Raw genomic sequence first — 15487 nt, 5'->3', positions numbered from 1 at the left:
TTTATAAAAACCACACATTCATCTGTTTCAGCAAATTACTGAACCTGTTTAAAATGAAACTACGTGTGTTACAGGTTTATGTAGGAACCAAAGAGCTGAGAACCGCAGACGGGGAAAGTGTTGAGAGACGCACTCACCCGCTGTTGGTTTGGTCTCTTCATGAGGTTATATCCTTCAAAAGATGAAACCAGTCTTTTCTGGTTTCATTAATTCACTTTTTCATCTTCCTGCTCAGTTTTTTAAAAGCATGAAAACTGTTTTTACTGAACATGCACAATATTTTACTGTTTGAAAGAAATTTAGTTTAATAAATGTTTCAAAACTATAATAAATCTGAAGATAATAAATCAGTCCATGCTGAGTAGCTGTGAAGCTCAGAATGATGTTAGACAGAGATTTGTCCTTTAAACTCTCATAAAACTAACTCATGAAGGCTGAAAGCACCTTCAGATACAGGAGTCCTCTGCTGACACAGGTTTGTGCTTCATCATGTTCAGTCCAGTTAATTAACACACAGAGGAGCAAACTCAGGATTAACTCAGGATTAACTCAGTGTCAACTCAGGATTAACTCAGGGTCAACTCAGGATTAACTCAGGGTCAACTCAGGATTAAGTCAGGATTAACTCAGGACTAACTCAGAATTAACTCAGGATTAACTCAGAATTAACTCAGGGTTAACTCAGGATTAACTCAGGATTAACTCAGGGTTAACTCAGGATTAACTCAGGATTAACTCAGAATTCACTCAGGATTAACTCAGAATTCACTCAGAATTAACTCAGGGTTAACTCAGGATTAACTCAGGGTCAACTCAGGATTAAATCAGGATTAACTCAGAATTAACTCAGGATTAACTCAGAATTAACTCAGGGTTAACTCAGGATTAACTCAGGATTAACTCAGGGTTAACTCAGGATTAACTCAGAATTAACTCAGGACTAACTCAGAACTAACTCAGTCTCAGTTGCAGTGAAAAGCTGATGTAGTTCCTGTGACTCACCACCAGAGGGCAGGCTGGTGCAAGTGGCTCCGTTGCGGCAGGGCTGCTGCAGGCAGGCGTCAGGGAAGAGGATGCAGCCCAGCTTCAGCTCCGTCAGTCCCACCACCTCCGCGTAGCGCGAGCGCTTGTTCTGCAGCGGCAGCTCATTGTTGTTCAGCATCACCGAGTCCAGGCAGCCCTGGAAACCCTCGAGGACCCGTGGGTCCTTCTGGGAGTCCATGAGGCTGCGGGAGTTGGGGTGCTGGACCTGTAGTGAGACAGGGCAGAAATTCATTCAAGCTGATTTTCAGAGGAGCAGAAGATCATTCCACATATTAACCACAGTCCAAACCTCTTATTTTGACAGGGACACACAGACAGAGACAAACTGAGCGAGGACCCAGTCACAGAAAAACTGCTCCCTTTAAATAAATTCACTTCACAGTTACATTGAAACAAATTACAGCCTGTTGAAAACTGTTTCTGCATTTTATCCATTGATGTAAAGAGAGTTGAAATATCTCAGTTGACCTCAGTTGTGCTGGTTAAATCATGTGTCCTTACTACGAACAGCTGCAGCGTCTTTCAGGAGACTAACAGTAAAACCAACAGCAGAAAATCAGATGAACTGATTCTAATCCTGAAAACAAGCAGAGGTGGATGAAGGTTTTCAGCCCTGGATAATGTCTGCATGAACAAAACCTCCACCAACACCACAGCCTGAGGGGAAGTCTGCAGGAGACGCATCAGTATTTGACCATGGACGTTAGAGTCATCACATGTTAAACGACTCTGTCTCCTGCTGCTGACTGACCAGCGCTCCAAAGTAGATGGTTCTGTCCGGGGCCAGCGGCTGTATGAAGGGCGGTCCGCGGCGCTGTTCCACGTAGCTGTCGTCCAGCGCCAGGCTGCTGAAGTTACGGCTGAGCTCCAGCGCCACCGTGTGCCAGCTGCCGTCACTGATCCGACGGCCGGAGATACCCAGCATGTTGGGACTGTCCCCGCCCCCTCCTCCTCCTCCACCTCCGAGGCCACAGGCCAGCTGGAACCACAGCTTCCCATCCTCCAACTGCTCACAGACACACACACACACACACACACACACACACACACACACAGTTTGTATAAACTCTGATCACTAAATTGATTAAAGAGAAATCATCTTGTTTACCAACAGCTCAGACACTCATTAGGATTCAGTGTTTTCTCTTCCTCTAATTAACAGATATGGTTGTGTCCACACACACACACACACACACACGCACATACACACACACACACTACACCACATAGTGACCCCACTGTCCTGGCCCCATGTTTTGTGTCAACCCATCTCATGGTTTCTGCTCAGTCAGACTCATGTCTATATTTTAACTGGTAAATGTCTCATGACCTCAGCAATAAGTTTTATAATGTCTATAGATTCAAACATTATTATTTGAACTGTTTTGTCTTGTAGTTGTGTTGTTGTCCTTCACTGATACTTAATGGTTTAAAATTCATGTTGACAATGATGAAGGAAATGTGGATGAAGCTAACACTTAGCTTAGCTAACAGTTAGCCTGTCCTAGAGTTGAGCTAAATTTCTCCAGTTTTCAGCCTGACAACAGACATGGTGATGGAGCGGTAGAGAAAGACCTGGTCACTTCTAGAAAATCAAATGAGACCTCAGACACAAAGTGTGAAATGTGAAGTTTTACCAGTTAACATGTGAGTGATCATGTTGATGCTACATAAACAGCAGCACCTGCCGTCGTGCAGAGTGTCAGGCTGATGATGAAACTCTGTCCTGGTTAGCAGCAGCCTGAGCTGAGTGGATCAGGTTCAAGTCCCAGTCAGCTGGTCTCTTTGTTGCACCTCCCAGCTGACACTCAGCGTGTGTGTGTGTGTGTGTGTGTGTGTGTACCTTGAGCACGGTGCAGGGCTCAGTGTGTGTGTACATGATGATTCCTCGGCTCTGCAGCGTCCTGATCCTCAGACTGAGCTTCAGCTCCGTCTGCAGCCGGTCTGACAGTCTGTACTTGATGTAGCTGTTACCTGAGAAGCTCAGAGACGAGTGTCCTGCACCCAGAAAGTGAACAGGTGAACAGGTGACCACAAAAGAGTGTAAACATGAAACATGAATTCATTCATTTAAAAGTTGTTGATGCATGAGTTATTATCACACATTAAAAATCTTCATACGGACATTTTACATGTTTCTTTCTTTTTCTCTGTGCCACAAACACACACACACACACACACACACACACACACACACACACCTGCACACTCCCCCAGTTTGCCTGGTGGACACTGGCATGCGTATCGCCCTCTGGTGGCCTCCACTGAAACACACTGCATGTCTGCTGGACAGGGCTGATCCTCACACTGCTCTGACAGGACGGCACAGCTGGCGTCTGCACACACACACACACACACACACACACAAAGGGAAAGACAGAAAACACAGAAGATAATATCATTAGTCTCTGAAATCACCGGTGTTTATCAATATTAATATTGATTTTCGATCAATATTAATCAATATTGATTGAAAATCAGCACAAACAAATTAAGAAAAGTGAAAATAATAATGAAGTGTGTGATTTCGTATAAAAACTACACTACAACTTTACACCCACCCACCCCTGCCCCGTGGTAACACCCACCCAAAGGTTCTCATGTAAACATGTGAGGTGATCTGGCTCAGAGCACCGTGAACACTTCAGACCTGACCGCACTCACCGTTACAGGTGCAGCGGGAGGTGCGGTGGAAGCGTGGGGACACGAAGCTGACCCGTGGCGTGCTGTATGTAGCCAGGTTGTGTGAGTCCAGGATGATGCTCTGTTCGCACTGCGCCCCACGACACTCCAGCCCCGAGCAGTTCTTGTCCAGGATGGCCGACACCCTAAGGACTTCCTCCAGCTGCCGCCGCGATGCGCTCAGTTTCTGGGTGAGGTAGGCTGCCTTGTAGTAGCCGCCTCCAGCTGTTTCCACGGCAACCAGCATGTCCAGCTGTTGCGTCCCGCCGACGGGCTGCAGACTGAGCAGGTGCAGCGCGTCCTGCTGCTGCGATGCGGCGGCCTGCTGAAGGACCTTCAACACACTCTTCAGGTGCAGCGCCACAAAGTCCTGAGGTGCCACGCTCTCGAAACGCACCGTCACCGCCTCACGCAGCATCTCTGGCGTGGCCTGCTCCACGTGCACGCTCACGGGCACAGGCACAGCGAAGCGGCCGTCACTGACGCTGGCATTGATGGAGTACTTGCCCGCGTCCAGCCCGCCCAGGGCGATGATCTTCCCGTCACGAGGACTGATCTTAAAAAGACTGCGCTGGGCTGGGGGGGCGTGGCCAAAGGTCAGCGCATCATAAGGGTCAGCGTCGGTGGCGTGTAACTGGCCAATCACTCCACCAGGAAACTCGTCCTCCATAGTGATGATATGAACCTCGAGTGGTAACGCCACAGGCCGGTGAAGGCTCTCCTCGATCACCCTGACTGTCAGCATGGAGGACGAGGAGAGACGGGGCTTCCCCGAGTCTGTCACCTGGGGGGGGGGGGGGGGGAGAGAAATAACTTGTTAATATCTGTGACATTATCTGGATTAATTAATGTCACATTACAGCTCGGGACAGGGAAACTTTATTTGAACTTAAAGTTACCATATTTGAACATCATCACATATTAACAGTATTTTTACAGTTTATTACAGTAGATACATACATATAATAAAAATTATAACATTTGTTCTTCTTCTATCCCAGAAACTCTCACTGTGTAAAATCATGAGTAAATATCTATCAGTGCTGTTTAATACAGAACCGTCTGTTCTCATGTGATAAGTGAAAGTCTTTCATCAGTGAACACACTGTGGTCGTTGTTGCTCACAGCCGTCATTGTGTTATGATGGTCAGTGACTCTACCTGTATCTGGATGACATATTCAGTCGCCAGGTCCCTCCTGAACACCTGATTGGCCACCAGAGTTCCATCCTTCTCCAGCAAAAACTCTCCGCCTTCGTTTCCTGACAGGATGCGGAAGTCAAAGGGCGGGCCGTTGTGGGAGGAGTCCTGATCGATGACTGATAACTGCAGGATGCTGGTGCCGATTGGCTTGTTTTCCTTTGGGGGTGGGGGGGGGGGGGGGGGGGGGGGGGGGCAGCCTGGTTAGGGTTCACATCATGATGATGATATTCAGGAAAGTTCATTATTTACATACTGTCAGAGTGATGAACACAGAAACTATTCAACCTGTCAAACCATGACCTCGCACTCCCCTCTTTGTGTCAGTCGTCAGGTTTACCTGTATGACAGTGGTCAGGTTGGCCGGGGAGAAGGTGGGCGGGTTGTCATTGATGTCAGAGATGTCTATGTTGACCATCACGGTGGACGACATGGGTGGAGTTCCACTGTCCAGAGCTCTGATGGCCAGCGAGTAGCTGGGAACCTGGAGGGACAGATACGACGGACGATGCATTAACCACGAAGGAAGCACAGTGTCTGGGGGCGTGGCCACTTTGAGTGACAGGTGAGTGAGCGTATACTTGGAGTTAGAGGCGGAGTCAGACACTGCCTCACTCTGAGCTTCAGAAACCTGAGGTTGACGTCACAGAAGCTCCACCCATCTTTATTCACAGTCTGTGGCAGGAAACCCCAAAACATTCCCTGGACCTGGACCTGGACCTGGTCCTACCCAGAACCATAAAACCAGGTCTAAACCCTCAAACAGATCTTTGAAGGTGAGTCACCAAAATTCAAAGGTCTAAGACTCAAACTGGACCTCACACACAAACTCACACATGCACACACACACACACACACACATACACGCACACGTACACACACACACACACGCACGCACGCACGCACGCACGCACACGCACACACACACACACACACACACTGCTCAGTCTTCCCAGTTGCTGCAGGATATTTTTTCTCCACGGTGCTTTATAATAAAGAGCTAATGAAGCTGAGTGAGGAGAAACAACAGCCGCAACACAACACAACACAACACAACACAACACAACACAACACAACACAACACAACTGTTCTGCTGCCTGACAAATAAACCTCAGTAGTAAACAGCTATGACCTGTTTAGAGAGAGAGAGAGTGAGAGAGTGAGAGAGAGGAAATACAAGAACCTGTATGGAAATGAGAGGAGGAAACACACACACACACACACACACACACACACACACACACACAGAGGAGCTGCTGCTCTGTGTGATAACCCCAAACACACTTTCATCAGCCTGAAGCTTTGATCCCCCACACGCCCCTGCTCCCTCTCTCTGAGCACGCTCAGACGGCTCATCGACTGCACTCATGAATACTTTATGATAGAAATATGAAGGTTTCTGAAGTCTTCAAGCTCTGCAGAGGAGAAGATGAGGAGGAGGAAGATGATGAGGAGGGAGGGTGAGAGGAGGGGGGCAGTGGTGGGGGCTGTTCAGGGTCTGAACAAACACATGATTTCACTCTGTTCATGGAGTCGTCATGAGGACATGAGACACGCCTAGACACATGAGGACATGAGACAGATGTGACAGACGTGGACACATGAGGACATGAGACAGATGAGGACATGAGACAGATGTGGACACATGAGGCGATGAAACAGATGTGACAGACGTGGACACATGAGGACATGAGACACACGTGGAGATTAAACAGATGTGGACAGATGAGGACATGAAACAGATGAGACAGATGTGGACACATGAGGACATGAGACAGATGAGGACATGAGGCAGATGTGGACACATGAGGACATGAGACAGATGTGACAGACGTGGACATATGAGGACATGAGACAGATAAGACAGACGTGGACATATGAGGACATGAGACAGATGTGACAGATGTGGACATATGAGGACATGAGACAGATAAGACAGACGTGGACATATGAGGACATGAGACAGATGTGGACACATGAAGCTGGAGGCAGAGATGTGCTCAGTGAAGATGGATGTGAACAGTGACAGTGACACAGTCAAACTCCTGCAGAGTAAAAACTGTTGAAATTATTTACAGGTAACTTCACACCTGAGCTCTGATGGTTCCAGGTTGAAACTTAAATATTGTATCATCACACACACTTTTTAAGATCACCTCTCATAGTTAATGTTTCATTCAGATCTGAACAGTCAGTTTTTCATGTGCACAGTTAGCGATGTCATTCTCTCATGTTATTGTCCTCATTATAATATCACAGGTTTTGTTCCCTCATGTTATTGTTGTTTTTCTTTATGTTGTGTACAGTTTGTCTTGCACTGGTTGTGTGTTCTTTTTTGTGTATTTGTGTGTTTCTCATGTCTACTCTATGTGCCTTTTATGGCTGGTCACCTGATCACCTGTCAGACACAAACTTTACCATGAAAATACATCAGTACTGGAGCCGATGACGACAACAGGTCGGAGCAGTCACAGGTGTTTCTACAGGTGGAGTTAGTGTCTCTCAGGTGGAGGTTAATCAGATTAAACAGCGTGTGGATCCTCAGGTGGTGGAGCAGCTCCTGCTGATCTCAGTGTGACATGATGTGTGTGTTGATCACAGCTCAGGCTGCTGGATCAGTAGTGACAGCTCTGTGTTTAGTGGCTGTCAAACTGTGAAGGAGTAATAAATGTGTAGCATGGTGCCCCCTGCTGACAGACAGGGGGCCTGCCTGTACAGTCACATCGGTGTTGGCATTTACAGTGGAACTGTATCAGGTGTAATCAACACGTACATCTATTATCATGTCAGACTATCAGAGGATCAGTGAGAAAACACCCAGAGGTCTGTGTCAGAGGAGAACAGCTAACGCTACGATGATAACAACCAGTTCTCATGAAGTATTTATGGTGAATAATAAACAAGATGTCTTTCATATGTCTGGGTCACGTGTGTTATATATGATGAAATGTGTGATCATGTTCCATGGATGAATTCAATATGACAAATATAATACACGTGATAACTGGTTTGTTTCACCGTAAATTTGTTATTGATTAGTCAGACAGGCTACGGTGGCTACGCTAACATGGCTACGTTAGCTCTATGCCGCTCCACCACTAGAGACGGGACATCAGCTTCAATGTTCTCAGTCAGGATCTCAAGTATTAAGAGAAATAAACAACAGCTGTTTATTAATTTAATAAACTAATTATATTTAACACTAACATATGCTCTGTTGTATCTGTTAACATCAAGCTCAGAGTTTCATACACAACTCTTCACTGATCAACTGACTGTGACTGTGAGGGGGTAACTCTGAGTGTGTGTGTGTGTGTGTGTGTGTGTGTGTGTCCTCACTGTCTCACGGTCCAGTTGCTTGTTGACCTTGATGACCCCACTGAGCGGGTCAATGAAGAACTGGTTGTCTCTGTCTCCACTGATGATGGAGTAGAGGATGTCTCCGTTCAGCTGACTGTCCACGTCCTCTGCCACCAGCTGCCACACACACGCACATGCACATGCAAACACACACACACACACACACGTAGGGTGAGTGAAAGTTTAAATTTTCATTTTGACCATTTGTTGCTGTTCTGCACCTGATCAATAAAACAAACTGGATTCCAGTTAATAATAAGTCTATAATAAGTGAAGCTTATTATTATTATCATTTTTACTATTATTATTATCCTTTACAAAATTTTATTTGATCACACAGACAGAATATTACTGCATTTTTACCGACATAAATAAATGAAGATGTGTAACAGTTGAGAACAGGCTGAGGCCTCTGCTCCTCACTGAAGCTCATTAAAGCCAGCAGGATTAGGGTGGCCCGGTGGCGGAGTGGTTAGGGCGCGTACCACACGAACTGATGCTCTTAGCAGGCGAGCGCCGGTACGACTCCCTACCGGCCCAACTCTTTCCTGCGTGTCATTCCCCCTCTCTGCCCCTTTCTTGTCACTCTACTGTCCTGTCAATAAAGGCAAAAATGCCCCAAAAAATATTTTTCAAACCTGCAGGATAAGTTCATATGGAAACTCTTCTGGGTTTAGCTGAAGATAGCGTCACTTTAATTTACCCTCAGGGGGGGCAAATCTTACAGCAAATGACCTCCACACTGATACACTGAATTTACTACAACAGCATCCAGAAGTACACAAACTGAAGTCACACACACTAAAGTCTCATCACACCTTTCAAAAGAGACCCTGTTCTCAGGCTGTAAATGCTGATCTGACTCTGGACTGACCTGGACCACAGACTCTCCGATGGTGGCGTCCTCTGACACCACCGCACTGTAGAGGTCACGGCTAAACATGGGCGCGTTGTCGTTGACATCTGTCAGGTTTATGTTGACTGTGGTAATGGCACTCAGAGGTGGCGTGCCGCCGTCACGAGCCTCCACCGTCAGGAAGTAGTCCCTGCAGGTCTCGTAGTCCAGAGGCTGGGCGACTAAAATGGCACCTGAGTTTAGGGGGGGGGGACATATCGGTCTGAATAAATCAGCAGGATTTAAATCAATATCACATGTACTCCACTACTGTCAGTTGTCATCCACTTCCTGTTTGTGGCTGCTGACGTTAGAGGTCTGTATCGTTATGTCCCACTCACCCGTCAGCGGGTGGATGTGGAACTTCCCATGCTCGTTGCCTGACCGGATGCTGTAAGTGATCTCAGCATTGGTCCCGATGTCCTTGCTGGCGGCATAAACCCTCAGAACCTCGGTGCCCACTCCCACGTCCTCCGGCACAGTCGCCAGCTGATCGCGGCGCTCAAACACGGGCGGGTTGTCGTTGATGTCCAGCACGGTGATCGTGACGTTGACCAATGAGGAGAGAGGCAGCGGCGAACCCTGGTCAGAGGCACGTACCGTTATCTGATAAGCCGGCTGGACCTCGCGGTCGAGGACACGCTCCAGGGCCACGACGCCTGAGGATTTATCGATGGAGAAGGAACTTCCTGCAGAGTCAACCAGAGAGTAGACCACCACACGACCCGGACCTGCTGCAGAGCCAGAGGAGGAGCGTCAGGTTTAAAGGCATCAGAGCATCTGAAACAAGACGCTGTCGTCTGTGGTGACGCAGCATTTGAAGCATGACTGCAGTAATAGTGACACCTGAGTAGCTGCAGTAATACTGGCAGTAATACTCGCAGTAGTAGTAGTAGTAGTAGCATCACCTTCATCGGGGTCTATGGCCTGGATGCGGGTCAGCAGGGCTTTGGTGGCGGTGTCCTCGTAGACGCTGGCAGTGTACTGGGGCAGGGTGAAGATGGGCGGGTTGTCATTCACGTCAGTCACTGTGAGACGAACCTCAGCACGGCACCACCTCCCACCACCATCTGTCGCCTGGGCAACCAGACGGTAGCTGGGCGTCACCTCATGGTCCAGAATCACAGACGACTTAACCTCACCTGGACAGGTAAGAAACATGGAAGACATGACAGTGTCACAGCAGCTGTTTGACTGTGATCAGCTGGTGATCATGTGACTTCACAGTCCACTGATAAGTCAGTAAAAAAGAGTTTAAAAAAAAAATACTGTTTATCTGACTACATCAGTACCAGTATCAGGGTCCATGCTAAAGTCCTGGGATCCAGGACCATGTAAGGAGAACTGGATCCGGGCACTGACGCCCACATCTGCATCTGTGGCTCCAACCCTCAGCAGCACACTGTTGAGTGGGAGGTCCTCTGGAACAGAGGCAGTGTACACAGCCTGCACACACACACACACACACATACACACACACACACACACACACACACACACACACACACACATTTCTTGTTTAAATCAGAATCAGAATCTTTTATTGATCCACAGGAAAAGTTATGATAGGTTACAGTTGCTCCTTCAAGAACAGAAACGTAATGTCAGATAAAAAGATCAAATATAAAAACAAAATGTAAAAATACATCCTGACACTATAATATATTAATATACAATGTTAAACAGAACAACATGTTGTTTCACTCCTCACCTGGTCACAGGTGGGGCTATTGTCATTAGTGTCTATCACTGTGATTTCCACTGTTGCCTGGGAAACGAAGAGTCCGTCACTGGCGGTGACATTGATGATGTAGAGGTTGCATTCCTCTCTGTCCAGCAGCCCCTTCACATACATCTTCCATTCACCCTGAACCAGGCCCAGAGCAAACACACCTCTGTAGTTCCCACCTGGACCACACACACACACACACACACACAGTAAGAACAGTATTGTACATTAACTAAACATAAGACGCAGCTTTAAAACAAAGGTTCAGTCCAAACACGGGAACATGAATGAACATCACTACAGAGACAACATCCTGATGAACTGTTGATGTATAAAATAATATCAGAGGCTGCTGCATTTGAACAGTGGAGGCTGCAGCAGAGGATGAACGTTGGACCACAACAGAGGATTTATGAGAGGGAGGCTGCCGACACATTTAACTGGACTGTCAAAGTCAAAGCAGCACAGTCCTCCACATCCATCTCCACACAGCAGAGTGATGGGTGGAGGAACAAACAGCCCAGTGTTTACACACCCTGACTATACATCACTGTAATGTTAATACAAGCACACACAGAAAATACATCACAATTACACAAGAACACGAATAATAAGAAGAAATAAAGTGTCTGTCACAGAGGCAATAAAATCATTTTAGGGACAGTAATCAAACCTCTTCTCACACACACACACACACACACACACACACACACACACACACACACACACACACACACACACACACAGAGTGTGTGTAAAAATACAAAAATACTTATAGTTCCGATATTTATAATTATTAAAGTTGGAGGAGATGAGGAGATGATTTTCAGGAGCAGAAATGTGGTCAAATCCAAAAGAAACAGATCCAAAATCTCAGGTTCCTGATGTTCAGTCCAGTTCAGTCCAGTTCAGACTCTGAACTGGACTGAACTGAACTGAACTGAACTGGATTACCTGTCCCACAACTATTAGCTTGTGCACATAAAAGAAGTTGAGCTTCAACAGATCAAAAAGTGGATTTAATATTAGATGACAGGAGCAGCTGATCCCTGAGGGGAACCTGCAGCAGGAGGACGGAGCTGGAAACTGAAAACCCCTGTGATAGAAACAACCAATCTTAGAATGAATTATTATTTATTAAGTTTAAATCTGTGTGGAAATCAAATATACAAATAGCATTTTAATGTAAGAACTCTGGAGCAGCAGCTAAAATTTCTCTCATGACAAAAAATAAGTAAATGAATAAAATAATTAGCTCCTGGGACTTTATGTGATGCTGTGTTTTCTCTGGGATTGTGTTCAAAGTCAGGCAGGAGGTGGATTTATATATTCTCAGCTGCCAGCCGCAACAAAACCTCGATCTGTTGGTGATGGAGCTAACTGGCTAACTAATACTTTGTGAGATACTGTAGAAGAAGAGGAGTCAGACCTCCACCTCAGACCTGTCCTCAACAACTCCACAAGCTTTTATCTGAACTGTAACATCAGGAGGAAGAACACCTGACACCTGACACCACTCAGGGATGATGAACTGATCATGGTCGACTGGAATAATGTCCACACCTCAAGAAATACAACTGAACGCCTGGTTCTGATCATTTTAGCATGTGTTTGTTTCATTGTCATGTCAACATATTCAAATGTTTTAAAAATATTATTATGATCATTATCATGATCATTATCTTTATTATTGGAGACTGGCACTCTTGGTGTGTGGACCAGTCTCCATGAGGGATGGGGAAGGAGGCTGTTAATGTTGTGGGAGGTTTGGGTTATTATTATTATTTGTCGTAGTAGTAGTTGTATCATTATTATTATTATTATTATTATTATTATTATTAATGACTTCATCCAGCTCCAGGTCTATGTTGGGTTCATACTGGGTCTTCTGTAGATAAGAGTCATAACCTGATTTACTCACCTTAAACTCTGCTGAAGTTAAATATGATCTTTACGATGATATAGTTCCTGCTGATGACTGAGGTTATATTAGAGACAGACGTGTTTGTACAGCAATACCTCTGTGTTGCACAACTCAAACTAAGGGTGGCAGTGTGGTACAAATAGAGTCCACCCTGCACATGTTTGATCTGCAGCTGAACACAGGCGGATGTCTGTACACTCTCTGGGCCTGGACGTCTCCACACTGGTGGAGGAGCATCTACATCCATCACACAGGAGGACTCACTCTGTTGTATTGTGTTGCACTGACACATCCGTGTGTTTGTTCAGGGACCTGAACATTTCTGTCCATGTTAGTAGCTTATTTATCAGTGTAGGTGACAGACAGACTGTAGCATGAGAGGAAGGTTCTGGTTCTGACTCACAGTCAGAGAGCTGCAACAATTAATGATGGATGTGACAGAGTGTAAAGGCTTTTCATCATCGTCGTCATCATCATCATCGCCATCATCATCACCATCATCATCAAATGAAAACTGGTCTTTTCAGTAAGAGGTAAAAAAAAAAACTGAATCCAGAGTCAGAAATACAAAAAAACAGCAGCTTCGAATTCCACACTGAAACACCTGGTAACAGGTAAACACAAGGTGAATCTGACAGGAACAGGAATGTTAGAGCAGCAGTGAAGCATCATTATGGCAAAATGAGATGGAGGGTGTCACCCTGACAGACCTGACATGAAAACATCTGCTACACATTGTTCAGGGACATAAACACAGCTGCAGGTCCTGAGAGCAACTATCTGCCCTGTTTACAGGACAGAACAACACAAATATAGGTTCATATAGAGTTTAACAGGTTTTAAATAGTTCAGTATCAGTACTGGTCCAGTTAGTTTCCACCTGGTCATCATGAGGTTGGTTTGCTCTAAACTACGTGACCCTCACACACCAACATGTTCCTGTCTGTGGACGTCTGATTTAAAAAGTGCAGTCTGTACTTGGCTGTACTTCTCATGCTAACCCATTATTAAACAGGTCAGCAGCAACAGAGACTTCACGGTGCGTTCACATCACTGCCAAACAAACCGACAGCAGCCTTTTCAAACCTGTCATCCATAAACTAGACCACCATCTGAACCTCAACCTGATCCTGAACATAACTTTATAGAAGAATGCTGAAATAATTTTCCAGGACAAAACAATATTTCCAGGACATTTTACTTTTTCCCTCATTTTCCATGTGTTTTCCAAGACTGGTCAACTGTTTTCCAGGTTTTCCAGGACATGTGGGAATCTGTCTATGTTCTGCTGCACCTTTACATGAACCAAGTGTTTCTCTCTTGAAGTGAGAAAGGTCACATTAGTCAGTGTTTTTGACAGCTCCTTTGTTCTTTGTGTTTTCTATATGTTTGAGTCTCTCTTCCTGCTCTGTGGCAGCAGCTCCTTCCTCCTCACCTCTGTCCTCTTCAGCTGCCAACTATAAGGTCACATCACTCACATGTCTGCCAGTTACTCCAGCTGTCAGGCTCACACTCATTACAGCACCATTAGGGGAGGGATTTCCTTCCTATTAAAAGTACTTCATTAGTTCTGCATCTCTCATTGGCATGTAGTCTCCTGTGGAGTCCTGACTTCATTATTGCCTTCTGGCGCATCAGTGAGCCTACTGCTAATCAGCAAAGTCAGTCCTTTGATCACTGTCAAAAGGTTTCAGTGTTCACCTGGTTTCCTTCTTTTGTTTCCTACTCTTCCTCTGATATACAGATACATGTTTTTGTGCCTTGAGTCTGTGCCGTGTCACAGAAGAGTCTGTAGAACGACTCAAACAATTAATCTCCGGCACTGATTTTTTCCTAGTTAAACCATACTCTGGCATTTCAGATTAGTATCAGGACTACATTGTGGATCTTTACATCTCCTCAAGAAGCAAAAGTTAAATTTCAACATGTTCGCAACAGCTTTCATCAGATGAGCTGCAGTCTCTTAATTGTCTGCTCTAACTCTATTTACTTCTTCTTTGGCCTCTGGAGGACTGTAACTGGGTAAATGTCATGGGCTGTTGAATGCTATTCTGCCATGAAATGTTATCACATTGAACTTCCTCTTTCTCAGTCAGACTTGGAGCGCTGGAATGCATGCATACGTTCTTTGGAAGCAACCATAGAAAATTAGTGAATTATATACTGGATCACGCCTTTAATTTAGTTCTTTTCTTCTCATGTTTATTCATGACTGTTGCAGCAATGAGGAGGTGCAGAATACTAACAACTCTGATGACTGTATCTGGAGTAAACTACTGGGCCAAGACAGAGACACGTAGAATGGTTTTCAGCCTAGTCTATGATTGTGCACAGATGGGTCACAACACACAGCGCAACAACAAACCTCAGTGTCAGTGCATGAGATTCTGTGTCCACTATGTAGCAAAGCAGATATTAACGGTGTGTGTTCAAGGTAGAGGATGAAAATGCACAGTCTCTGACCGGGGTTTACATCCTGTCTAAGATCTGAAATAACCACCCACCTTTTTATTAACTATAACCATCCACAATCTCGACCAAGTGACTCAGTTGCTCGTCCCAACCACACCTCAACCACAGTTTACCATCTATCCCCATCTTAAACTGTACCATCGCTGCCATCTGGTGATACAGTTTCAAAGCAAAGACAGAT

General features: G+C 45.6%; 1 protein-coding gene across 7 annotated transcripts in view; it reads right to left on the bottom strand.

Annotated features, from left to right (window-relative positions):
- Positions 1-15487, bottom strand: part of fat3a (FAT atypical cadherin 3a) — a 111806-nt gene that overhangs the window by 12689 nt on the left and 83630 nt on the right. For 4 of the 7 annotated variants that reach the window (XM_071471546.1, XM_071471549.1, XM_071471548.1 and 1 more), the window contains exons 12-24: positions 10893-11089; positions 10474-10627; positions 10090-10323; positions 9523-9915; positions 9161-9375; positions 8266-8403; positions 5266-5409; positions 4887-5084; positions 3709-4510; positions 3246-3380; positions 2888-3042; positions 1796-2050; positions 1003-1249 (exon numbers count right to left, since the gene is read on the bottom strand). In XM_071471546.1, the coding sequence (XP_071327647.1) occupies positions 1003-1249; positions 1796-2050; positions 2888-3042; positions 3246-3380; positions 3709-4510; positions 4887-5084; positions 5266-5409; positions 8266-8403; positions 9161-9375; positions 9523-9915; positions 10090-10323; positions 10474-10627; positions 10893-11089 (3267 nt within the window). The remainder of the gene's footprint in view (positions 1-1002; positions 1250-1795; positions 2051-2887; positions 3043-3245; positions 3381-3708; positions 4511-4886; positions 5085-5265; positions 5410-8265; positions 8404-9160; positions 9376-9522; positions 9916-10089; positions 10324-10473; positions 10628-10892; positions 11090-15487) is intronic. The other 3 variants (XM_071471552.1, XM_071471547.1, XM_071471551.1) reach the window with 1 other exon arrangement.

This window comes from Trachinotus anak, unplaced genomic scaffold, assembly GCF_046630095.1.
Source record: "Trachinotus anak isolate AG129_WGS33_773 ecotype Australia unplaced genomic scaffold, CSIRO_AGI_Tana_v1 ptg000034l, whole genome shotgun sequence".
In the NCBI taxonomy this organism is placed as follows: Eukaryota; Metazoa; Chordata; class Actinopteri; order Carangiformes; family Carangidae; genus Trachinotus; species Trachinotus anak.
This window is presented reverse-complemented; position numbering and strand designations above follow the sequence as displayed.